We start from the raw sequence: 27463 nt of genomic DNA, 5'->3' as shown, positions 1-27463 counted from the left end.
TTACTACACTCCGGGGCCTGTTCAGGTACAATGAGGGAGAATTTAGCACGGCCAATACACCTAACCAGCGTGTCTTTTGGACTGTGGGAGGAAACCAGAGCACTCAAAGGAAACCCAGGCAGATATGGGGAGAATATACGGACTCCACACAAACAGTGACCTGAGCCAGGAATTGAACCCAGATCCCTGACATCGTGAGCCAACAGTGCTAACCACTGTGCCACCATGCCACCCACCAACTACTAACATTACACTACAAAAACTACCAAAAAAAGATCAGCTTTTGAAGTGGGCTTCCAGTCCATCCTTGGCTTTCCATAAGGTAAAGCAAGTTGAATGTTCTTGCACATTACTATCCCAGAAAGAACTACTACTGACCTGCGATGAATGGCCTCATGGAATTGAGGTGGTATTGGCACATAGATAGTTAAACAGAGAAGAACGCTTAATTGCATTCGCTTCCAGGATCTTGGCTATTGGAAAATGCAAATACGCCCATATTGAAAAAGAAAGGTTGAGATTCGGGATTAAGGAATTCCACCAGTGTCTGTATGTGTGAAAATTCGTCATTATCACAAGCCACTAGCATGATTGCTAAGGGAGGACAAGGCAGTGCTGCCATATCATCGGCCCAAATCCAGCAATGGTCTTTATAACCATCTGCCTACAAATATCGATTGTAACACTGTCCAGGAGGCCAAGTAGCCAATGCAGATAGGAAGAGTTGGCTACCATTAACAGACACCCCATCGATGGTATCCCCACTGGAAAACATGGTGATGATAATGAACATTTTGGAAACTCTCCCGGTGACATCAAATATACTCAGCCGTGGATGCAAAAAGACTCAGTCCTCATGAAATTGAAACAGCTTGTAATGACGGGAGAAACTAGAAAGGCCACTCCAGCCCGCATTGCATGCATACTGGAGCCAGAAAGAGTAACAGACTGTGGAAGATGGCATTCTCATATGGGACTCCAGAGTTGTTATGCTACGTCAGGGCTGCTGTCCCATCCAGGCCAAACTTTACCATGTTCACCCAGGAGTGATGAAAATGCTCGCAAGGAGGTTTGTCTGGTGGGCAGGGTACAAAAATGGCTGTGCCCGTGGGTCTGTGTTGGCAATGCCAGCAAAGGCAGAAGCGGTCACCAGCACCTCCTCTATACCCTTGGGAATGGGTGGGAAGACTGTGGACTCAGCTTCACATTGAACCTATGAACAGACTAGCATAGTCAATGTCCCTTGTTATGGTAGATTCCCATTCAAAATGGATGGATGTGAATTCATCAACCACAAGAACGACAGTGGAGAAATTTCGCACCTCTTTTGCAACACATGGGTTCCTGGAGGTGCTTGTTTTCAACAATGTACCATTCTTTACCAGCCAGGAATTCACTGATTTTATGAAGTCTAATGAAATTCAACACATTGAGACGGCGCCATATCACCCACCGTCCAACAGCCTGGAGGAAAAAGCAGTCCAAACATTGAAAGCAGGTTTAAAGAAACAGCCTGCAGCCTCCTTGGTTACCAAATGTCCAGATTAATCTTCGATTACAGGTCGGCTTCCCATGCAACAACCAGAATAATCCCAGCTGAGTTGCTCATGGGCAGATGACTTCACACCAGGTTGAGCCTGATCTTCTCAAACCTGGGGGAGCATCGGTTTCCTACAAAATCCACATGGGAGATACAATCCTATGAAAATATTTAGACTATTTACAAGGTGTTAAACCCCATGCCATGCCAGAACAATTTATACCCAGCACATCAGGAGCCTTGGAAGAAATTCCAAGATCCACCGGCTCCCACTGTCTGTCTCTGGTCATTGGAACCTCGGAGTCTGAAATGGACATGGCAGACTCAGCCACCCCCTTGCCACTCAATGAAGACAGTGAACTTGTGCCTTGAGGCTTGAGATGAAAGAGACAGGCTCTGGTTTACTTTGGACACAGAGCTGCAGGAATTATACTTGGTGTTGAAATGACACAAGAGGCTCATAAGGCGAACAACCTGCCGAGGTTCCTCGGACCTAGAGGAGGAGGAATATGATGATTTTAACAAGATCCATAAGATGAACCAGTTAGAATATGAGCTCCCTGATTGAAGCAGTTAATGCTGTACAACTCGGGAGCCCTGCAGAGGTATGTATAATGGTGTGCCTGTGTTATCAGCACTCAGGATGTATACTATGTTCTGGGAAGTACTTATCTGAGTATTGTTAACTATTGTAAATAAAGCTGGATTTGGTGAAGGGACATCACCCTCATGGGAGTTATTTCAGCCACTTCAATGCATTGTCTGAGGGATTGTTGAATTGCTGGCTATTCTGTCTTTCTTTTGAGATGTTAAACTAAGGCAACTGCTATTTCTGTACATGCACAAACGATGTTGCCCTTTAACAGACTGCAATGTTTTAAATGCTACACCTGAACTGTATATTACCCTTTCTTCACGGCAAAGGTAAACTAATGAAGGACAACTTTCTATCCTCCAAACTACCTTGCATGTTTATAAGGATTGAAAGGAGAAATTGTGGTAGATTCACTATCATTTCTCATTGATGTATTATGAGGACAACGCATTTGCAATCCTGGTAATGAGAGTCCTGATCATGCAGTCAATGATGTGGATATGCCAGCGTTGGACTGGGATAAACACAGTAAAAAGTCTGACAACACCAGGTTTCAGTCCAACCGATTTATTTGATAGTAAATTCACTAGCTTTCGGGTTAGCCCCTTCGTCAGGTGAATGGAGAGTTCTGGCCTCAGACAGAGCATATAAAGCACAGACAATGGAACTCTGTGTGAGAACCTCTCCGGCTACACTGAGGGCATCCTGAAACCCATTGTACAAAGAACCCCCAGCTTTTGTCGCGACACTACGGACTTCCTACAGAAACTCAGCACACATGGAGCAGTTGAACCAGGGACACTCCTCATCACAATGGATGTCTCGGCCCTCTACACCAACATCCCCCACAACTATGGCATTGCTGCAACTGCCTCAGTACTCAATGCTAACAACTGCCAGTTTCCAGATGCAATTTTACAACTCATCCGCTTTATCCTGGACCACAATGTCTTCACCTTCAACAACCAGTTTTTCATCCAGATACACGGAACATGGGGACCAAATTTGCACCTCAATATGCCAACATCTTCATGCACAGGTTCGAACTGCACAGAATCTTCAACCGATGCTATACACTAGATACATCGATGACATTTTCTTCCTTTGGCCTCATGGTGAACAATCACTGAAACAACTATATGATGATATCAACAAATTCCACCCCACCATCAGACTCACCATGGACTATTCCCCAGAATCAGTTGCATTCTTGGACACACGCATCTCCATCAAGGACAGTCACCTCAGCACCTCACTGTACCGCAAGCCCACAGACAATCTCTCGATGCTCCACTTCTCCAGCTTCCACCCTAAACATGTTAAAGAAGCCATCCCCTATGGACAAGCCCTCCGTATACACAGGATTTGCTCAGATGAGAAGGATCGTGACAGACACCTCCAGACGCTGAAAGATGCCCTCATAAGAACAGGATATGGCGCTCGACTCATAGATCGACAGTTCCGATGCGCCACAGCCAAAAACCGCACCGATCTCCTCAGAAGACGAACACAGGACACAGTCGACAGAGTACCCTTCGTCGTCCAGTACTTCCCTGGAGCGGAGAAGCTACGACATCTTCTCTGGAGTCTTCAACATATCATTGATGAAGACGAACATCTCGCCAGGGCCATCCCCACACCCCCACTTCTTGCCTTCAGACAACCATGCAACCTCAAACAGACCATTGTTCGCAGCAAACTACCCAGCCTTCAGGAGAACAGTGACCACAATACCACACAACCCTGCCACAGCAACCTCTGCAAGACATGCCGGATCATCAACATGGATACCATCATCACACGTGAGAATACCATCCACCAGGTACATGGTAAATACTCTTGCAACTCGGCCAACATTGTGTACCTGATACGTTGCAGGAAAGGATGTCCCGAAGCATGGTACATTGGGGAGACCATGCAGACGCTACGACAACGGATGAATGAACATCGCTCGACAAATCACCAGGCAAGACTGTTCCCTTCCTGTTGGCGAACACTTCAGTGGTCATGGGCATTCAGCCTCTGACCTTTGGGTAAGCATTCTCCCGGGCAGCCTTCACGACACACGACAGCACAGAGTTGCTGAACAGAGACTGATATCCAAGTTCCGCACGCATGAGGACGGTCTCAACAGGGATCTTGAGTTCATGTCGCACTATCTGTAACCCCCGTGACTTTGCCTGGGTTTGCAAAACCTCACTCACTGTACTGTCTGGAGACAATACACATCTCTTTAACCTGTGATCAGTGCTCCTTCCACACACATTGTTAGCCACTTTAAGACTTGAACAGCAGGTTAGGTGTAAAGATTTGCATTCTGATCAGTAATCTGTAAACTGTCTGTGCTTTATATGCTCTGTCTGAGGCCAGAACTCTCCATTCACCTGACAAAGGGGCTAACCTGAAAGCTAGTGAATTTACTATCAAATAAATCAGTTGGACTGAAACCTGGTGTTGTCAGACTTTTTACATGCAGTCAATCACATGCAGCATTTGCAAAATTACTAGATACCTGTAATCTGAATTCTGATGTTGAATATGTTTATTCACATATCAAGCAAGTATTTTTTATTTTGTAGGGACTAGAGCTGGATTCAGAAAAAAAGGTAAATTTTGAGACTAGTGGAAGGAGTTCGGGGGAAGCTCAGCAAGTTACCCTACTTAGATCTTGGGTGGAAAGGGGGAAGGTTGCCCTCCTTCAAAGGCACCTTTCTAGACTGGGCATACCATGCTCCTACCCAACTCTTTCTTCTATGGGTGCTCCCTTCTCCTGACCTCTGTCAAAACTCTCATTCCTCCACCCTCTTCCTCTGCAGGGTTTCCCAACCTTCCTATCATGAGCCCCCTCCTCCACCCCTCCCCTCACTTTTCAGGCCTTGGACTGAGAAGCTTTGGATTGCTTGTGGTCCCAGTCCTGGCCGCGGATGCCACTGGGATTACAAATGAACTGGCAGTTCTCTGAGGTTGAACTTCCTCTCAGTTGGGGATAGAAGTACTTTCACCAGCCAATTCATGCTCCTCAGAGTGTCAAACAGCTGTGGCTCCTGTGATCTGCAGGGACTTGTTCCTCACTGATTCTCCAGATGGCAAGTAGGAAAGCCCACCATCCAAAACATTCTGAACTCTCTAAAAAAGTTGTAAATGGCATGTCAAATTTTCCAGACTGAAGTCACTTGATTTATGAAAACAAATAGAAAAAGGCAGGCAAATACAGTTGCTACATTAATGAACCCTGATCCAACTGAATGACAGAGCAGGTTCAAGGGACTGAATTACCTCCTTTTTTCCTACCTTCCTAAAAGACAGTGCTGAACATAAGAACATAAGAAATAGGAGCAGGAGTAGGCCATCCAGCCCTTCGAGCCTGCCCCGCCATTCAATAAGATCATGGCTGATCTGTCGTGGCTCAGTTCAACTTTCCCGCCCTCTCCCCATAACCCTTAATCCCCTCTCTTATCAAAAACCCATCAACCCGCGTCTTAAATATATTTAGCGAGGCAGCCTCCACCACTTCAACGGGCAGAGAATTCCAGAGATTCACCACCCTTTGAGTGAAGAAGTTCCTCCTCAACTCCGTTCTAAACCGCCCCCCCTTTATCTTGAGGCTGTGCCCCCTAGTCCTACTGTCTTTTTTGAGCGGGAAGAGTCTTTCCACCTCTATCCTATCCATCCCATTCATCATCTTATATGTCTCAATGAGATCTCCTCTCATTCTTCTAAACTCTAACGAGTACAAGCCCAGTTTATTCAGCCTCTCCTCATAGCTCAACCCCCTCAACTCCGGTATCAGCCTAGTAAACCTCCTCTGCACTCCCTCCAAGGCCAAAATATCTTTGCGTAGGTGCGGCGCCCAAAAATGCACACAGTACTCCAGTTGTGGCCTCACCAATGCCCTATACAGCTGCAGCAAGACCTCCCTACTTTTATATTCAATCCCCTTCGCTATGAAGGCCAGCATCCCATTCGCCTTCCTGACCACCTGTTGCACCTGCAAGCTGGGTTTTTGCGACTCATGCACAAGGACCCCGAGGTCCCTCTGCACTGTCGCCTGCTGCAGTTTTTCGCCACGTAAATAAATATATTTATTTATAAACAATATATTTATGTAGCTGCTAGCTTCTCTTTTCCATTAAGTTATTTGAAATCTTAACCTGAAATTCACACTGTAATTACTTCTTGTCACAAGTATTTACTTTGTGTTAATGCTATTTTTTCACATAACTAATTAAATCTTACATATACAATAATTGACTTTTACATTTTACTGCACAATTCAGACTTTAATCTAAAATTAAATATATTTGGAAAGTATTATGCTTAAAGTGACAAATATTTTGTCTGGACATTTGTTTAAACATTTTGGTCGATCAAAATATTATAAATAATATTTTAGATTCATGAAAGTATTTTTCTGCGTATGTTGAGGGATGATGGTGATGATATTGAATGCCATTGCGAGGGAATAGATCGTTTCTTTTTTTCATTTTTAGCAATAGTTTTGAATCAACGGTTCTCAGATCCTGTACATGAGCCAGATGCGAAGAAATGCACCCCCCCCCCCTTACTTTGCCACAATATTGTGCCTTGGTAATTTTCTCCGTTGCATTTTTAATAATGCAGTACAATTCCATGACTATCAATCCTCACTGTTCAGGTTGCAACATAAAGAATAAACAGTTTGGAGTTCTTGGCCCTGCAAAAGAAAATTTCACATATACTTTGGAGGGCCTCATGTGTGTGTGGATCCACTTCAGCCTGATTGGAAAACACACACTCAGGCCCCACTTACAATTGACACCATAAGACCCCAATTTGCATAAATTCATTAAGCTTCTGCCTATTTTGAGTGGGTGCCTTTTCTGCCTGCAGCACCCTGCAAGTGAAAATCTGCAACATTCAAAGAGCCAAACTACAAGCAGAAAAATGTGTTCGCTTTAAATTCTCCAATCGCTCAGTTTCGTTTGGGCAGAGAATGTTAAAATGAACGCTAGTTTTGCATCTTACATCCAAAATTTAACAAGGTTTTGTTAGCTATAATTTTTACTGTGAATAAAATTATTTTCATTTTTAATATAATGTTTGAGAGATTTTATAGACAGATTTTATGATTTTTGCAAACTAACGTAGGAGATCTTAAAGTTATAAATATTTCATCCTAACACTATCCAATACAGTTTGTTACAAATAAGTTACTGTTTTATTCATTGTTTCATCATTGAGATTATTGAAAAGGTCAGTAACCTATTGTACCAGCAATAATCAACGGAGTGTTTTCAAATGCATACAGAAATGCTGCAATTTGCAACAAAATCTATTGTTTCAAAATGTAATGTATCTTTGTAATACTGGTGTTTGTATGTTTTGACGTCTTAAATGACAGCATTGTTCAATGTATCAAGTATTTGTTCAAAGTTTAATCAGAATGTTTCTATGTAAGCTGTTCTCAAGCTAAGGAATTCAGTGGGAGGGCTGGATCGGAGGTGTTACTTGTAGAAAGACATTATACTTACCTTTCAACACAGCCAACTTGTTCCCAAAACAAAAGGTCATTTAGTCTATTATTCACAAAAGTGAGATTATTATCAAACAAAAGCAACAGAAGATGTTTCATAAAGGCCATCGGTACAAAAGGGAATAATCATGTGTTGCCACACAGATATCTTAGGAGGCGATACGAAAACTAGTTTGCATGTTAATGCTTTTGTTCGTCATTAATGGGGGCCTACAGAATTATTTGCAAACATTTGCCTCTTTGTCCAAAAAACTATGATTTCCAGAATTTATTCATTGAGCTGCCTTCAATGATTTCTTAGTAATAAGCTCAAAACATAGATGCCCAATTGTTTGATGAGAGAGTATCTGTTGTTGTGGAACACTGCGCATTAGCACAGTTCCATTGGCCCTATGGTACATGCTGTGTTTTGGATGAAGCAATGAGCAGTCTGCAAAATGAATAAATGAACTGTATTCTTGGGGGTTAGTGAGGAGTCAGCGCAAATTGTGGGAACAAATAACAGTCAGGACAAGGCAGTGTTTTATAACATCAGTGGTGCAATCCATCTTTGGAATTTTTCAAAGCTCTGCTAATAAAGGCCCACTTGCAATACCCAGCAGAGAATCATTTAATTAAATTTATCCATTAAAGTTTTCTTTTCACAGAGAGCCATCATTCTCCTCTGTCTCCCCTTCTGTCCCCGCAGATGCGCTCAACACTCGGAACAAGCAAATCATTTGCACCACGCTGAAAGTGCTCCAGCACCTGGTTGTGTCAGCTGACATGGTGGGTGAGGCCCTTGTGCCTTATTACCGTCAAATCCTCCCCGTCTTGAATATCTTCAAGAATGTGAATGGTAAGTTATTAGACAGATAGACACCTCATTCTCCTCTCTGCTTTTTGTTTTAGCCTGAAGGGAAAGTGTGTAGAAGCACTTTTACTATATAATTAAATCTATTATATTAACATATCTACAACCATTTGAAGCACTAACGGAAGCCGTTGACAAATCTACATATTGCAGTGAAATACAGTAGCCATGAATTGGATGGTCGTTTCATATACTTCCCCCATCCTGCCGCCAATCACTTTCATTATGCGAGTTAGATTCAGTGTGGGGGTGATGGGGCCTTAAAACGTCAGTGGCCAAAACTGTGCTTTCATGCGCCACACCAGAGCAAGGGGATGTAACAAATCTAAGTTGACAATTTTTCCCACTCTTAAAATTTTTCTAAGCTACCACTTTTTCATTCAATTACTCATTTTGTCTTTTTTTTAATTTTAGTTGTTTAATAAAAGGACAAGATACTTTTCCTGATGTGTAATCTGAGATTGTAACAAATTTAACCCAATGACTTCCGCCATACTATTAATTTTCTTAGCTATTTTATCATTTTTTTCCTTGCTTCTGAAGCATGTACATCTGTAAAGCCATGGCTTCATTAGGCATCAGGTAGTCTTCAACCAGAGATCTTTCTTCAGGTTGAAAGCTGTAGCATTTTGGTTAGAGAGAGATCCATAAAAACTTGGGACAGAATTCTGCCATGTTTCCCACTCTTTTACCACCCAACATCAGACATACATCATGCTGAAGCAATGCTAAAATTGGCTACAATTTTAGCTGCTTTATAACCATCACAAATTTATTGATATTAATTATGATGTTAATGTGCTCAATAAAATGATGGAAGTTTCCTATTGCAACATAACTATTTAAATGTACTTCTGCCAACTTCAGCCTATTTGTAAGGGTCCTGTGGGTTTTTTTCATTCATGGGATGTGGGCATCATTGCAAGGCCAGCATTTATTACCTACCCGCAATTGCTCTGGAGAAGGAATTGCTGAGTTACCTCTGCTGCAGTCCAATTGGTGTAGGTACATCCACAATGCTTATAAGGAGGAAATTCCAGGATTTTGATCCATGAACAGTGAAGAAATGGCGATATATTTCCAAGTCAGGATCAAGGGAAACTTCCAGATGGTGGTGTTCATACGCAGCTGCTGCCTTTGTCTTTCTAGGTGATAGTGGTTTGGAAGGTGTTGTTTGAGGAGCTTTGGTGATTGATGCAGTGCAACTTGTAGATGGTACCCACTGCTGCCACTTTGCGATGATGGAGGGACTGAGTGTTTGTGGTTGGGGTGCTAATCAAGGAAGCTGTTTGTCCAGGAATGTGTGTTGTTGGAGCGACACTCATCCAAATAAATGGAGGATATTCCATCACAGTCTCACTTGTGCCTTATAGACGGTGGACAGAATTTGAGGAGTCAGGAGACGAGTTACACACTACAAGATCCTAACGTCTGACTTGCTGTTGCAGATATAGTATTTATGTAGCTATTCCAGTTCAGTTTCTGGTCAATGGTAATTCCCAGGATGTTGATAATAGGGGATTCAGCAGTGGTAATGCCGTTGAATGTCATGGTACGATGGTTAAATTCTGTTTTGTTGAAAGGATCCCACACATCCTGGACATACTCTCTTTTGTCGAGAAAAAGGTACAAAGGTCTGAGATCACATACCAACTCAAGAACAGAATGTAGTGTGACAGTCATAGCTGGGATGTAGAGAAAGATCAGTTTAGTGTGTGACAGATCCATTCAGAAGTCTGATTGCTGCAGGGAAGAAGCTGTTCTTGTGTTGGTTGGTACGTGACCTCAGACGTTTGTATCTTTTCCCCGACAGAAGAAGATGGAAAAGAGAACATCTGGGATGTGTGGGGCCCCTAATTATGCTGGCTGCTTTGCTGAGGCAGTGGGAAGTGTAGACAGAGTCAATATATGGGGGGCTGGTTTGCTGTGGAACACCTGCAGTGATGCCTTGGATCAGAGATGATTGATTCTGCAGGTGTGTCGGTCCACCTTGTTGTCTAACAAGGGGCATGCACACGGTGGGTCGTGTGTGGGCTGCTCTTGGATGATACAAGAGTGGCCTAGTACTTTGCGTCGTTGTGTGTGCTTAAAACTGGACCAGCAGATGGGCACCACAACAGCTCAGTGACTATCACTGCTAGCTATGCAGATACAATGATTTGGGGCCAGTGTCTGTGGGAGTTTGCACATTCTCCCTGTGGTTGCGTGGGTTTCCTCCGGGTGCTCCGGTTTCCTCCCACGCCCCAAAGATGTGCTCTTAGGCTGATTGGTGTAACAAATTGTCCCTAAATTATTCTCCCCTGAATCTGGTTTCCAATGGGAGTACCATACGCATACACACGGGTCAAGGTAGGTGTAGGAAAATGCTTTGTTAAGATGACGGCGCGGGCTCGTTGGGCCGAAGGGCCTGTTTCCCGTGCTGTGTTGTTCTTTGTTCTTTGTTCTTTGACCTCCAACAACCACAACCATCTTCCTTTGTACCAGATATGACTCCAATCAGTGGACGGTTGTCCCCGGATTCCCATTGACTCTAATTTTGCAGGGGCTCTTTGAAGTTAAGGGCATTCACTCTCACTTCATCTTTGGAGTTCATCCCTTTTGTCCATGTTTAAACCAAGCTATAATGAGGTCAGGAGCTGAGTGATCCTGGCAAAACCCAAACTACTGCTAAGCAATTGCCACTTGATAACACTATCGATTACCCCACCATCATTTTACTTATTGAGAGTAGATTGATGGGGGATAATTGGCCAGACTTAGATTTGTCCTGCTTTTTGTGTACAGGGCAATTAACACACTTGGTAATTTTCCACATTACTGCGTAGATGTCAGTGTTGGAGCTCTGTATATTGATCAAAAATGAATGCTGAGCCAAAGAATGAGCTATTCTGAGACTTGGTTAAAGAGTTGGACTTTAAGGAACATCTTAATGGAGGAGAGGGAAGTGCCGAGATGGGAAATTTTTGAAATTTCAGAATATAGGGGCAAGGCATTTGAAAATATGGCCACTATGGGTTGGAGAAAAAATATAGGGGATACAGAACAGGCCAGGAATGGAGAAATATGAAACTCTAGGGTGTTGTAGTTTAATGGGTATTTATAGTTAGGAGCCGCAAGACTGCAGTGAAACTTAAATGCAAAGATGGCAATTTTAAAACTGGAGGGATTTGGAAACTGGAAACCATTATAGGTCATCAAGGACAGCATTGATGGATGAAGAAAACATTTTATGGGACAGATTAGAAGAAATAACATTTTGAGTGAACTGAAGTTTATCAAAGGTGGAGGATAGGAGAGAATTGAAACAGTCAAGGCTGGAAATGATAAATGTATAGATGAGGGTTTCAGCAACATGAGGCTGTGACAGGTGATGTTACTGAGGTGAAAGTGAGCACCTTTGGTGTTGGAGAGGATTTAGGATCAGAAGTTCAGCTTGGGTTAAATAGGGTGCCAAAGTTGTGAGGAGCTTGAGTCAACTTGAAACAATCAAGGTATAGGGACATGGAATCGAGGGGCAAGGCCATCAGGATGATTTTGGTCATTCCAATGTTTATGAAGGAAACTGTAGACCATCCAAAGCTGATGTTGGACAAGCAGTCTGGCAACATAGGTAATGGAGGTATAAAGAGAGATAATGAAGAGATGCAACTAGGTATTGTTATCATACGTATGGAAGTTGGCACCATTTTTTAAATTCTTTGTGGATGTAAGCATTGCCTGCAAGGCCGCATTTGTTGTCTATCACTAATTATTCACCTTCTCAAACCTCTGCAGTCCAGCTGGTACAGGTATACCCAGAGTGCTGCTGGAAAAGCAGTTTCAGGATTTTGATCCCACAGCAGTGAAGAACAGCAATGTAGTTCTTAGTCAAGAAGCTGCGTGGCTTGAACTTGGACATAGCTGTGTTCCCACACATATACTGCCCTTGTCCTCTTCATTGCTGTAGTGCATCTTGTAGATGGTACACACTGCTGGCATTTTGTAACAGTGGTGTAAGCAGTGAAAGTTGAAGGTGGTGGATGCGGTGCCAGTCAAACAGGTTTTGTCCTGGGTAGTACTGAGTTTCTTGAATATTGTTGGAACTATGTGACATGTTCAATCACGTACTGATTTATCCCTTGTAGATAGTGGACAGGCATTTGGAAGTCAAGAATTAGGTTATTTGCCTCAGAATTTCCAGCTTCTGACATGCTCACAGTAATTATATGGCTGGTCCAGTTAAGTGGGAGGCATTGCAAAGATACTGAATCTTATGCAATCAACAGTGATCATGACCACTTATGACCTCATAATGGAAGGAAGTCATTGATAAAGCTGGTGTGGATGGTTGGGCATAGGATACTACGTAAGCACTCTTTAGCAATGTCCTGGGACTGAGATGATTGGCATCCAACAAGCACAACCATCTCCCTTTTTGCTAAATAGAGAGTTTTTCCCCTGATTCCCTATGACTTCAATTTTGGCAGGACCTCCAGATGCCATGTTTAGTCAAATGATATATTGAAGTCAAGGACATTTACTCTACTCCCTCCTTGAATTCAGTCCTTTTGCCCACATTTGGACCAAAGCTGTAATGAGGTCAGGGAATGAGTGGCCCTGGTGGAACCCAAACTGAGCATTTGTGAACGGGTTATCATTTGAGTAATGTAGCTTGATAACACTGTCAGCAACACTTTCTATCATCTTTGCTGATAATTATTGGATTGGATTTGTTCCACTTCTTGTGGACATGACATACCTGGGTAATTTCCACATTTTCAGATAAAAGCCAGTGTTGTAACTATTGGAACAATTTGATTAAGGTGTGGTCAGTATTTTTGTAGGAATTCTGTCAAGGCATGTAACAATTACAATAATTAGCTTCTTCATCACATGGAGTGAATTGAATTGGTTGTAGATTGGCTTCTGAGTTGTTGGGGAGTTCAGGATGAAGCCAAGATGAATCATCTACTCAGTACTTTTGGCTGAAGGTGGTTGCCAGTGCTTCAGTCTTGTCTTTCCCACTAAAGTGCTGGGCTCCATTTTCATTGAGGCTGGGGATATTTGCAAAACCTCCACCTCCAGTTAGTTGTTTAATTGTCCACCACCTTCTGTGACTGGTAGGAGTGCAGAGCTGTGATCTGATCCATTGGTTGTGAATCCCTTAGCTCTGTCTATTACAGTGATGGATGGGCAACCTAGGCTAGTGAGTAGGCCACATGAGTGGTCTTCCTTCATCTCAATGGGCTGCAAGATTGAAATTAGGTTCGTTCACTAATCAATGCCCATAAATAGGATTAAATATACACCAAATATTTTTGCATGTTATCGAAAATGTTTAATCTATCATCAACTTCAAATGGTAAAAACAAAAGAAATATTTCCGCTTTGGATGCACAGGGAGCGCACGGGCTCTCACATTTAATGTTGTGTGCAATCCGCATGCACCTCATTTCACTTGCCCTGACTTTATATGCATATCACTTCAGTCATACCAGTAGAAAAAAAACTATGCGGCTGGAAATCAGCAGAATATGGCAACCCTACATGTGGGCAGTGGTCAACAAAAATGTCTCATGGGCTTTGTGGCCCCAGGCTGCAAGCAGTCCACCACTGGCCTATTGCATACTGCTTCCACTGTTTGGCATACAAGTAGTCCTGTGTTGTAGCTTCACTAGATTGACACCTTATTTTTAGCTATGCCTGATGCTGCTCCTGGCCATGATGTGGAGATGCCAACATTGGATTGGGGTAAGTGCAGTAAGACGTCTCACAACACCAGGTTGAAGTCCAACAGGTTTATTTGGCAGCACAAGCTTTTGGAGTCTAGCTCCTTCATCAGGTGACTGAGACATTGTGTTCACAATAGGGCATGTATAGACACAAACTCAATTTACAAAGATGATGGTTGGAATGCGAGTCTTTACAGATAAAGCACTCATGGGCATTCAGCCTCTGATCTTTGGGTAAGCTTTCTCCAAGGCGGCCGTCATGACACACAACAACACAGAATCGCTGAGCAGAAACTGATAGCCAAGTTCTGCACACATGAGGATGGCCTCAACCGGGATCTTGAGTTCATGTCACACTATTTGTAACCCCCATGACTTGCCTGGACTTGCAAAATCTCACTAACTGTCGTGTCTGAAGCCAATACACATCTCTTTAACCTATGCTTAAAGCTATCTCCACTCACATTGTCTGTACCTTGAAGACTTGATTACCTGTGAAGACTCGCATTCCAACCATTATCTTGTAAATTGAGTTTGTGTCAGTACATGCCCTGTTTGTGAACACAACTCCTCACTCACCTGATGAAGGAGCAAGACTCCGAAAGCTTGTGCTGCCAAATAAATCTGTTGGACTTTAACCTGGTGCTGTGAGACTTCTTATGCTGCTCCTAGCATGCAGTCCTGCACTCACAATTGAACCAAGGTTGATCCCATGAATTGATATTAATGGTAGAGTAAAGGATTTGCTGAGCTGTGAGGTTACAGATTGTGGTTGTGTACAATTCTGCCTTATGGATGCCCAACTTTGAACTACTAGATCAGCAACGCACTGGAAGATGTGCTTTGACAGGATTTCCTGAGGTTCAGGGTCAATGTTGAGGTATCCCCAGTTAATTGTCTCCTAACTGTGCTGCCATTCCTGCTGAATCTGCCCTGCTGCTGAGACATGACAACCTAAGGATGGTGATGGTGGTATCAATGAAGCAACATGCAGGTTGAAAAGAAGACAGGATCAAGAGGAAAGCTTGGGAAACTCCAAAAATAACAGGATAGGGAAAAAAGCCATTGCTGGAGATGCTCTGGCTATGTTTAGAGAGGTAAGAGTGGTAAAAAAATGTGGGTAGTCCCAATTTTACACTGAGCTATATAAGCAGATATCTCTTACCAAAATTTTGGCCAAAGAGGTAGGCTTAAGGAGCGGCTTAATGGAGAAGAGATGAGAAGAGGTTTATAGAAGAAATTTTAAAGCTTAGCACCTAGGTTGTTTTAGGTCTAGCTGAAGCTACTAAAGCAATGAAAATCAGGAGGCCAGAATTGGAGGAACACAATGATCAAGGAGGTTATTGCCTGGGAGACGTTACAGAGATGGGGAGGGTAGAGGTCATAGGGGATTTGAAAACAAGGATAATCATTTTAAAATTGCAGTTTTGCAGACTGGGAGCAAATGTCAGTCAATGAGCACAGTGATGTTGGGAAAATGGGATTTGATACATAAGAACATAAGAAATAGGAGCAGGAGTAGGCCATCTAGCCCTTCGACCCTGCCCTGCCATTCAATAAGATCATGGCTGATCTGAAGTGGATCCGTTCCACTTTCCCGCTTTCTCCCCATAACCCTTAATTCCCTTGTCTGTCAAAAACCTATCTACCCGTGACTTAAATATATTTAGCGAGGTAGCCTCCACCACTTCAACGGGCAGAGAATTCCAGAGATTCACCACCCTTTGAGTGAAGAAGTTCCTCCTCAACTTCATTCTAAACTGCACCCCCCCCTTATCTTGAGGTTGTGCCCTCTAGTCCTGCTGTCCTTTCTGAGCGGGAAGAATCTCTCTACCTCTACCCTATCCATTCCTTTCATTATCTTATATGTCTCTATAAGATCCCCCCTCATCCTTCTAAACTCCAACGAGTACAGACCAGTCTATTTAGTCTCTCTAAATACAAGTTAAGGTATGGGCAGCAGAGGTTTGGATGACCTTAGGAACACAAGCACTTTGGAGTAGGAGTTGGCGATTTGGCCCTTCAAAACTGCTCCACCATTCAATAAGACATGACTGATCGGATTGTAGCCTCAGCTCCACTTTTCTATCTTGCCCCCCCAAAACCCTTGACTCCTTTGCCAAACAAAAATCTGTCTAATACTGCCTTAAATAAATTCAAAGACAATGCCTTTGTTCCTTTTTGAGGAAGAGATTTCAACTGATCAATGACCTTTTGGGTGAAAAAGTTTCTCCTCATCTCTATCTTAGGAGGAAACCTCTTATTGTTAAATATGAGCCATTGATTTAGCTTCCCCCACAAGAGAAATCATCCACTGGCCATGAGTTACCAACCTGAAAATGTTGACATTCATGCTTTCAAAAACTATCAGCAATCATTGGACATCAAATGTTCTAATTTGGAATAAGCACAGATTAGCAGCCTTTTACCATTTTTGACATCATGTGCCAAATGAGGCTCAAAGCTATCCAGTGCATTCAAATCTATCCAATATGCTTATCAACCTACAGTGAAAAATATAAGGAAATTATTTAATATTATCTGAATAAATGTTTTTTTTATTATGTGCATAAGAGCACCCACCAGATCCCTATCAGTTCTTAATTCATTTTAGTTTTAGAGCATATATTTGCTAGCCAACCATCCCCCCATCTCGGGCTAAATTCTGTACCCCCACCAGTTTTGAGAGTCTAAATTTTGGCGGGATCCCCCAGTCTCAGGGTCCAAACCCTCTTCCCCCTGCCCCCTCCTAATCACCACTCCAGCCAGAGGGTCTAAATCCTCTCCCACACTCCCTCGTGTCTCTAAATCCTTATTGTCTCCGGTTTCAAAACTCCTATCCCCATCTCCCTCCAAACTCTTAGCCTCATTCCTTCCAGTCTTTAGGCCCTGGGCCCTGCCATTGTTACTAAATGCCAAGCTCAGTGACCTGCTGAAATCCAGGCTTTGGTCCTGGAAAACTTCCTACCAGGCTATTCTCACTGAACTCAAGAGCAAGACCACCCTGACTCTCTTCACCTCACCCTCCAGCTGCCGAAGTGCTTATCCAATCGCTGCTCCCATGCCAGCTCAAAACTGTGTCAGGTCTATCCTTACCAAAACCCTTGGTTTCAATTGGGCCTGCAAATTGGGGAGGAGGTGAGAGCGTGGGAGGAGAGAAAAGGTAGGGAATTGATCAATGCTGGGAGGGAGAGAGAGGGGAAGAGAAATGCAATTTTGGGGGAGTTTGGGGTTTAGAGGCAGAAGAAAATTGCTTGAGGAGATGATGGGGAGAAATTTGATCACAAAGGATGCTGGAGGCAGAAGATTGATTGGGACGTAGATGGTGAGGGAAAGGATTGCTCTGTGGATACGGGTTGTTGGAGAAAACTGCAGCAATTTTTGGGGAGGATTGGGTAAGAGGCGTTGCTGAGAAGATTGTGCAGCACTATAAGTTATAAAGAAAAGCTTATTAAAACACAAGTTAAAACCAAGTCTGCTTTTTCTAAAGTTAGCTCTGAGGATGTTTGAAGCTTTCAGAAATTCAGAAATCTGGAAGATAAATTCTTTCTTTTATGTTCTTACACTGAAGTGATGTTGCAAATTGTAAATGTTTTGAGTGTTGAAATTAGGGCAAGTGATGACACTGATGTCAATTGCATTACTTTCAGTTTTAAGTGATAGCTATGTTATTGCTTTTGAGCACAATCAATATTAAATGAGTGCTGTTGGATGCAAATTATGTCAAAATCTGCAGGAGGAAATAGAGTCATAAGGCATGGATGAGCTGAGACAAGGTTGAAGACAGGCAATATTATAGAGGTGGAAGAACATGGTCTTGGTGATGGGTTGAATGTGGGGGTCGAATGGTCAGCCAATTAATTATTTCTGGAGTGTAGTCACTTGTGCAGGCAAACAGGACAGCCTGTGCATGGCAAAGTTCCAGAAGAAGCAATGGAATAATAACTAGTTCATCATTTTATTGTGGTGTTGTTGAGAGCTAAGTATTAACCAGGCTGCCAGGAGAACTCTTCTGCTGTTCTTCGGATAGGGATCTTTTAATATTACCTGGAAGGGCAGTCAAGACCTTGCTTTAACATCTTAACTGGAAAATAGGACCGCTGACAATCCAGCATGCCCTTACCATCGCACTAAGATGTCAGCCCAGATAATGTTCTCCATGGCTTGAACAAGGACCAGTTTGCTACAACTGATTAAAAGCTGATACATTCAACAAAGTCTAGAATTCTCTGCTTTGGTGCTCCTTTTGCATTTTGTAAGTGCTTATCAGGAAACTCCACTCCTGTCATTTTCCAATCACTGAAGCTAATTATTGCCTGGGTGGAGCAGATTTTTTTTAATATTCTGTTTTAGAAGTGTTCGAATGATGGGATGGAAGCTCATGAGGTGCCAGCTGTGAATTTTCATTTAAAGGTTTAAAAACAGAATTTAATCAGGCTGTGATTTAAATTTAAATTTTGACTTTGTATGAAAACAGAAAGGTAGTTGTTTTACTTCAGTATGACCAAAATAAATATGCTGTCACTAATTATATTTACACGGATTGTCCATAATTTTTAATTTCAATTAGGCACCTATAACTTGCAAGTTTACTGTGCTATTTAGCTAATTTTGTTTATACAATTTATGGAATGTCAAATTAGTTTGGACTTTACAAAAGGCCATGAATATGTAAGATGAAAGGTAACAAAATCGTAAAACATGTAATATTTAAATATCTCATACAAAATGTAAAAGTGAAATTGGTTTTGCCTTTAAAGTAGCAATATGAGAAGCAGAGAAAGATGTTTGGACAAACACGAAACAAATTGCAGCATGGATAGTGTACAGCAGTGGTTTCTAACCTTCTACCTCATGGCACACCTTTATACTGCAAAAAATTTGGGGTACATCTATATTTTCCAACTGAGCTGCCCTTGAGCAAAAGTCTGATTATCTCTGAAACCTTCAAAAAACAGGCACCATTTAAGACTTTTTTTAAGTTATATGAAAGCCTGATCATCATTTGCATGTCAAATGCAATATTTTTATTGAAAATGTACACAATTTACATGTTTCCCACTAAAGATTTCAATTGTTTTCAGTTTTTTAAAGCCTTAATGTCTCAATGTGAAAGTTCATAAATGAAGGAAATTCTGTGAGCAGCATCTTACCTCCAAGTTGATGTGACATTTGGGCCTGCCATCATGAGTAGAGTCTCTTGCTCCAGGGAGGAACTGATGACAGGGCAATTCACAGGACTTGCTCCACTGACAGGCTCCTTTTTTTTTAAACACAAGCTAGTGTTGAGAACACTTGCATTCGCAGGTGAACTGTGGGAAATGGTAAGAGGACTGCTGTAGCGCAATATGAAATAGATGGGTATTCCTGTCCTGCAAGCAACCAAATGTGTCCACAGGTATTTCTGTAAACTTCAGTTTCAGTTTATCCATTCTGTGCTCTGTGAAATCCTCATGTTCAAATTTCTTTAGTTCAAGAGAAAGTGACCTAAATTGATCACATACCCTGATAAAGTCTTCCATATACATGGAGGGGAAGTAGCATTTGTTTTTTCTCTTGTGTTTTAAGATGTGTGGAGAGGAGTTTGCCAGCAGCATTTGCTGGTGCCAGCTTGAACCTCTTAATCGGCTCACTTGTGTTTATTCCTGAAGGGTCCAGTTTTGATCTGAAGCCTTTAAGTTCTTCACTGGTAGTCAGAATGTTCTTATTTTCCCCCTGCATGTTAACATGCAAATGGCAGAATGTATCTGAAAGACATGCATATTTGGCACATGAAGAATCATCACATATTAAATCTTTGTGTGGAAATTCCTGCAAAGCTGAAAACTCGGTGCATTATGGAGCTCATAAACACAAAAGAGGAGCTTTCCATGAGATAGCTATCACACCTCTGTGTGCATGAGTGAACCCAGGTACTCCGTTCTTATTTCTTCACACAATAGTAAACAAGTGTGATTTCAAAGGATGCAACTTCACAGAATTTATGATTTTCACTGTTTGGTCTAACATTGCAGTTAACTCAGATGGCATTGTTTTGGCAACATGAGCTTCGTGGCTGATCTGGATGTAAGGATTCTATTCTTTCACCTTACTCACAAATTCTTTGACTTTGCTCATCATGGAAGCTGCTTCATCAGTGCAGATGTGGTTGCACTTGGTCTAATTAAGATTGTTTTTCTCCAGATAAATTGTTGCAACACAAGATATTCTCCCCGGTCGCATGATCAGGCAATCCTTTGCCAAAGAAGAAATTATCTTTGACAAAATCCCCATTGATGTACCTGACATTGACTAAGAACTGTCAGTGCTCGCTAATATCTGTAGAGTCGTCAATCTGCAGGGCACATTTTCCACTCATTTCTAATTCCTATTGAAGTGCCTGTTCAATATCAACTGACACTTTGTCAATGTGCCATTTGTTTGTACTATCAGCAAGAGGAACATTATCAATTTATTTGGCAGTATCTCTCACAATGCTGGCAGGATTATGGTTATAGCAATGGTGTGCAGAAATTTTGATTTCTGAGCTCAGCTACCATGTAACTCAGCTCCTGAGCATTATCTGAAACATGCACATGTGCCGTCATACACTGATTTTGCTTTAACCTTTGTTCTTTCAGGTGCCTGAAGTACTGTACATTCTTGTTGGAGAGTGAATGGTATTTTATATTGAAATGCTGCTTCAACTTACTTGGTGCCATTGCAGCATTTGAGAGCTTCTCCCTGCAAATTAGGCATTCTGGGACAGGGCAAGAGGCATCACCAGTCCACAAAAATCCCAAGGCTAAGTAGCTGTCACTCTAGTACTGTCTTTGTACAAACCTTACTTTTTTCTCCTGAGATTCTATTCTTTGAGCCACACCTGAATCAGAACAGGATTCTTCAAGAATCCAAGGCAAGCTGTGGTCAAACACATCATACTACAAGATAAATGCCCTTGAGCATCAACTTACAAGCATGATTACAACTCTTCAGCTATGGCAAACAAATAGCTACTCCTCCTAAGTTGAATCCTTGCCCCAATGCCACATAGCACAGAGTTACCAACCTTTAGTCGCCTTCTTACAACACCGAAAGAGGCCCTTCAGCTTACCATGACTGTGCTGGCCATCAGGCACAATCTATTCTAGTCCCATTTTCCAGCACTTGGCCCATTGCTTTGTATGCTAAGATGTTTCAGGTGCCCATCTAAATGCTTCTTAGTGTCATGAGGGGTTCTGCCTCTACCATCCTTTGAGGCAGAGAGTTACAGATTCCTACCACCCCCTTTCCTTCAAATCCCCTCTAGTTCACTTGTTCCTTACCTTAAATCTATACTCCCTGGTTATTGACCCCTATACTAAGGGGAAAAGTTTCTTTCTATCTAACCTATCTCTGTCCCTCATAATTTTGTACATATCAATCAGGTCACCCTTCAATTTTCTTTGCTCTTAAGGAAAACACCCCAACCTAACCAGTCTCTCTTTTTAACTGAAACAGTGCAACCTAGGAAATGTTCTGGTGAATTTTCTCTGCACTCTTTCTAATGCAATCTCTCCTATAGTGTATTAACCAGAACTGCACACAGTACTCTAGCTGTAGGCTAATGAACATTTTGTACAGCTCCATCATACCCACCCTGCTCTTTTATATTCTATGCCTCAGCTAATAAAGATGTGGAGATGCCAGCGTTGGACTGGGGTAAAACAAGCTGGTGTTGTGGGATTTCTTTCAGCTAGTAAAGGCATGTATCCCATATGCCTTCTTAACCACCTTATATACCTAGCCCACTGCCTCCAGGGATCTGTAGACATGCACCACAAGGTCCCTTTGGTCCTCTGTGCTTCCTAGCATCCTTATGTTCACTATATATTCTGTTGCCTTATTAGTACCCCCAAATGCATCACCTCACACTTTTCAGGGTTAAATTCTATCCGTCACTGTTCTGCCCATCTGACCAACCCATCTATATTATCGTAATCTAAGACTTTCCTCCTCCTCACTATTTATCACACCACCAATTTTTGTGTCATATGTGGACATACTGATCATACCTCCATGTCCATGTCAAGATCATTAATGCACACTACAAATGGCAAGGGATCTAGCACTAATCCCTCTGGTAAACCACTAGACACAGACTTCCTGTCACAAGAACAATCTTCGACTATCGCCTTCTGCCACTAAGCCAATTGATCCCATGGGGTTCTTACATTCTTGATCAGTCTGCCATGTGGGACCTTGTCAGAATCCTCAATGAAATCCATGTAGACTACTTCAACTGCATTGCACTCATCTACACACGTTGTCACCTCTTTGAAAGTACAGTCAAATTTGTTGGACATAATCTCTCCCTGACAAAGCCATGATGACTATCTTTGATTAATCCTTGCCTCTCGAAGTGGAGATTAATTCGGTCCCTCAGAATTGTTTCCATTAATTTCCCTATCATTGATGTTAGACTCATTGGCCTATAATTAGCTGGCTTTGCCCTACTTTTCTTCTTGAATAATGGTACCACATTGGCTGCCCTCTAACACCTTTCCTGTGGCCAGAGATGATTTGAAAATTAGCATCAGGGTCCCTGCAATCTCTTCCCCTGTATCATAGAGTAGCCTGGGCTACATCTTATCTGGGCCAGGGGATTTATCTACTTTTAAGCCCACTAAAACCTCCTCTCAATGCTAATCTGTTCAATTAAATCATAGTCACCCTGTTGACATTGTAGCACAGTGGTTAGCACTGCTGCCTCACAGTGCAGGGACCCGCGTTCAATTCCTGACTTGGGTCACTGCCTGTGTAGAGTTTGCATGTTCTCGCCATATCTGTGTGGGTTTCCTCTGGGTGCTCTGGTTTCCTCCCACAATCTAAAAGATGTGCTGATTAGGTGCATTGGCCATGTTAAATTTTCCCTCAATGTACCCGAACAGGCGCTGGAATGTGGCGATTAGGGGATTTTCACAGTAACTTCATTGCAGTGTTAATGTAAGCCTACTTGTGACACTGATAAATAAACTATAAACTATACCCACATTATCCTTCTCCATGGTGAACACAGATGTAGAGTACGCATTTAATACCTTACCTTTCACTGATTTGCTCCCTAATGAGCCCTACTTTTTCCCAAGTTACCCTCTCACTCTTAACATACTTACAAAACACTTCGGGACTTTTCATTTTACCTGCTAGTTTTTTTTCATGCTCAGTGTTTCTTTTCATGGTCTCTCTTTGCTCTCAATTTATTTTTTAAGTACTCCCTGCACTTTCTATACTTCTTTGGGGCATCCATTATTTTGAGCCCTCTGAATTTGCCATAAACCTCCCTATTTTTCTTTATACAATCCTGTATATCCTAGACTAAAGGACTGCTCCTTGTAGCTTGTTTCTCCTTTTTTTAGCTTTATTGGTTCCTGTTTCTTACTTGTGTCTTCTACCTTAATGGAAACTCTCTTTTTACTTTCCCGGTCTTATCTGCTGTTTCTTTTTCAACTTCTCCCTGTCTTCCTCACTTTTTCCAGGATTTTTGTGCCCTTTTCGTGTTTTCACTTTTTGCCCAAATATAAAATGATCTGGAGGAAAATGTAGATGGTTTGATTAGTAAAATGTGGATATGACACAAAAATTGGCGGAATTGCAGTCAGTGACGAGGATTATCAAAGAATACAGCAGGATCGATAGATAGATAGATTGCAGAATTGAGCAAAGAAGTGGCAGATGGAGTTAAATCCAGACAAGTGCGAGGCGATACATCTTGAAAGATCAAGTTCAGGTGCAAATTATACAATAAATGCCACAAACCTTGGTGCATTGACATAGAGAAGGATCTGGGCGTACAGCTCCATGGATACCTAAAAGTGGATCAGGTGGTCATGAAGGCAAACAGCATTGTTGCTTTCATCGGCTGGAGCATAGAGCATAAAAATTGGCAAGTTATGTTACAGCTGTATAAAACTTTAGTTAGACTGTATTTGGAATATTGCATGCAGTTCTGGTTAACACACTACCAGAAGGAAGTGGATGCTTTGGATAGGGCGCAAAGAAGGTTTACCAGGATGTTGCCTGGTCTGAAGAGTTTGGGGTATGAGAAGTTGGATAAACCCTGATTGTTTTCACTGGAAAAATGGAGGCTGAGGGGCAACCGGATAGAATTTATAAAATTATGAGAGGCAAAGATAGGGTGGAGAGTCGGAGGCTTTTTCTCAGGGTGGAAGGAACAACTACAAGACGACACAGGTTTAAGGTGAGAGGTGGTAAGTTTAGGGGGAAGATGCAGGGTGAGTTCTTCACACAGAGGGTGGTGGATGCCTGGAACGCACTGCCAATGAAAGTGGTGGAAGCAGGCACATTAGTAACATTCAGAGTGTATCTTGCTAGACACGTGAACGGGAGGCAAACAGAGGGATAAAAGCCACATATCGGTGCAGGCTTGGTGGGCCGAAAGGTCTGTTCCTGTGCTGTATTGTTCTTTGTACAGGGCCTTTGTCATCTACTCCATGGCCAGCATCTCCAAGTCCTGAAGAAACAGGGGTCTTGTCCCATGTGCCAACTGGGAACAGGCTGCACATGCAATATTTGGATTTTTTACATTGGTCAGGCACATGGTCTCTGAACAATATTAAAAAAAACGAGACATGCATGTATGGGCAGCATGCATTTCCCAGCGGCATGTGCATAGTTCAGATTACCAATAGAAAACAATTTGAACCACACATGCCCTTTCCTGGCCGGCACATGACATGGGAGACATGAGGTTTATCCGAACTTGGAGATGCCAAACATGGAGCTCAAACCGAAAGTTAAATGTAGGTTTTTAATCATTTTGAAACTTACTTAGGCTCACCAGTTGGGAACCTCTGTCATAGATGGTGTGTTTGAATTTATGTAACATCTTTAACATAATAAAACATTCCAAATTACTTCACAGTGGCATTATAATGTATGATGCGAAACCACAAAGGAGTAACTTAAGTATGAAAGTGAGGCAAAGAGGTGGAGAAATTTAGGGAACTAAATTACAGAACTGATGGCCAAGGCTGCTCAAGGCATGGCCACCAGTGGTGGAGTGATTAAAATTGGGGATGCTCAAGAGGCTGGAATTAGAGGAGTGAAGATATCTTGGAGGGTGATAGAGTTAGAGGAGATTACAGAAATAGGGAATGGCCAGGCCATGGAAGGATTGGAAAACAAGGATGAGCATTGAGCCATTGTTTAACCAAGAGCTTGTGTAGTTCACAGTAATGATGGGTGAACAGCATTTGATATGACAAAAACAGAAAATGCTGGAAAATTTCAGCAAGTCTGACTGCATCTGTGTAGAGAGAACAGAGTTAACCTTTCAAGTCTGGATAACCCTTCAGCACTTGAAATGCGTTAGGACAGCAGAGTTTTGGACTACCTCAAGCTTACAAAGGGTAGATTAGCAGGAATGTATTAGTACAGTTAAATCTGGTGGTAACAAAGACATGAGGAGGGTATTCACAGCTGAATAGCTGAGACAGAGATAGACACTTGCAACATTATGGAGGTGGATAATGATGGTAAAAATATGTGGTCGAAAGCAGTGGCCAAATATGACACTGAGAATGTGAACATTCTGATGTGACCTAATACAGTTGCCAGGGAGAAGGATGAAATTAGTAGCAAGAGAACAGAGTTTCTGGCAGGGATCAAAGAAAATTGCTTTGGTTTTTCCAATATTTAATTGGAGGAAATTTCTACTCATCTAGTGCTGGATGTCAATAAACAATCTTGTCAGTTTAGATAAAGTGGAGGGTTGGAGAGAAGAAGAGAGGTAGAACTTGGCAGTGTACAAGTGGAAACTGACATTTTGCTTTTAGATGCTGGTGCAGAGAGGCACAAATTTGAAAGGTGTCAACAAGTTTAATCAAGAATCGGATCATCAAATTTTCCTTTTTCTAACCCATAGTACTGAAGCCAATTGCAATACACTTACTGTTGCCCAATATGATATCAGCTAGCACTGAACAGATGTTTAAGGTCCATGTGTATTTTGTGAAAGGAAGGGTAGGATTCTGGACAATTAATTGATTTAACCACTGTAATATAAGACAATAATTTCACTGAGGGGCAAGCTTGAGACCTCCCTGGCTGCTACAGGTGGATGTTGACTGGTAGACTAATGCTAGGAAGCTGAATTTCAAATTTCATTGATTACCAATGATTAATTTCTAAGTAAAACATGTATATGGAATCAGACAATCCCTACAGGGCTGAAAGAGGCCATCTGGCTTTGAGCCTGCACCGACAATGATCCTACCCAGTCCCTATCCCCGTAACCCCACATATTTACCCTGCTAATCCTCCTGACACTAAGGGGTGATTGAGCATGGTCACCCAACCTAACCTGCACATCTTTGGAATGTGGGAGGAAACTGGAGCACTCAGAGGAAACCCACACAGACACAGACAGGCACCCAAGGTTGGAATTGAACCCAATTCCCTGGCGCTGTGAGGTAACAATGCTAATCATAGTATTGCCCATGGAACTCTCCAGTGGCAAGTTTGGTGGCAAGAGTTATTTAATCAGGCAGGAGGATGGTGGCTGGGGATGCTGCCTCCACCCTGATTATTTCCATGATGGGAAGCTCCGTGGATGGCCTTTCTGCCTTGCTGCCAATTGAGGCCCTTCAGTGGGCAATTAATGCCCACTTCAGGGAGTCATCCTACTACCTCCAGTGTGATCACAGCATCATGCAGGGGGCTCGCCATGTGGGGAACACAATAACAAACTCTGGTGTATTTATGTAACTTTCTATTCCTTTCTTGCTCATGTATTTACCATCACGCTCCCTCAAATGCATCTATGTTATTCATCTAAACCGTAGCAAGTTCCACATTATACCCATGTTTTGGATAAAGAAATTATACCTTCTTCTTACCTTCTCACATCTAAATTGTCAGTTGTGGCTCAGTCGGTAGTACATTTGCTTCTTCAGTGGTAATGTTATTGGTTAAGATTCCACTTCGACTTTGAGCATTAATTGAAAAAGAGCTGGGAAGTTCTCCCTGGTGCCCTGACTAACATTTACCTTTCAATCAGAATACTTGAAAACGTTATTTGTTTATCCTGGTTCTCTGGCTTAACAGGTCAGCTTGTGATATTTGAGCAATCTTTAACCCATTTGGAATCTGTGGAAACAGCCATATCTGTATTATAGATTGTTAGAATTATGAGATTTATAAAATTATGTCTTGAGACTGTACTTTTTGGTTTATAAGATTATTATGTTTAGAGCCATATGAAAGGGGTCAT

At 42.2% G+C, this 27463-nt stretch overlaps 1 protein-coding gene across 5 annotated transcripts in view; it reads left to right on the top strand.

Annotated features, from left to right (window-relative positions):
* The window catches only part of LOC145350850 (parkin coregulated gene protein homolog), a 362660-nt gene that overhangs the window by 229595 nt on the left and 105602 nt on the right, over positions 1–27463 (top strand). For all 5 annotated transcript variants that reach the window (XM_080200220.1, XM_080200217.1, XM_080200215.1 and 2 more), the window contains one exon: positions 8336–8485. In XM_080200220.1, coding sequence (XP_080056346.1) covers positions 8336–8485 — 150 coding nt within the window. The remainder of the gene's footprint in view (positions 1–8335; positions 8486–27463) is intronic.

Source organism: Carcharhinus amblyrhynchos, chromosome 12, assembly GCF_965287045.1.
Source record: "Carcharhinus amblyrhynchos chromosome 12, sCarAmb.v2.hapA, whole genome shotgun sequence".
NCBI lineage: Eukaryota > Metazoa > Chordata > Chondrichthyes > Carcharhiniformes > Carcharhinidae > Carcharhinus > Carcharhinus amblyrhynchos.
Note: the sequence above shows the minus strand (reverse complement) of the source record. Positions and strands in the feature narration are given on the sequence as shown.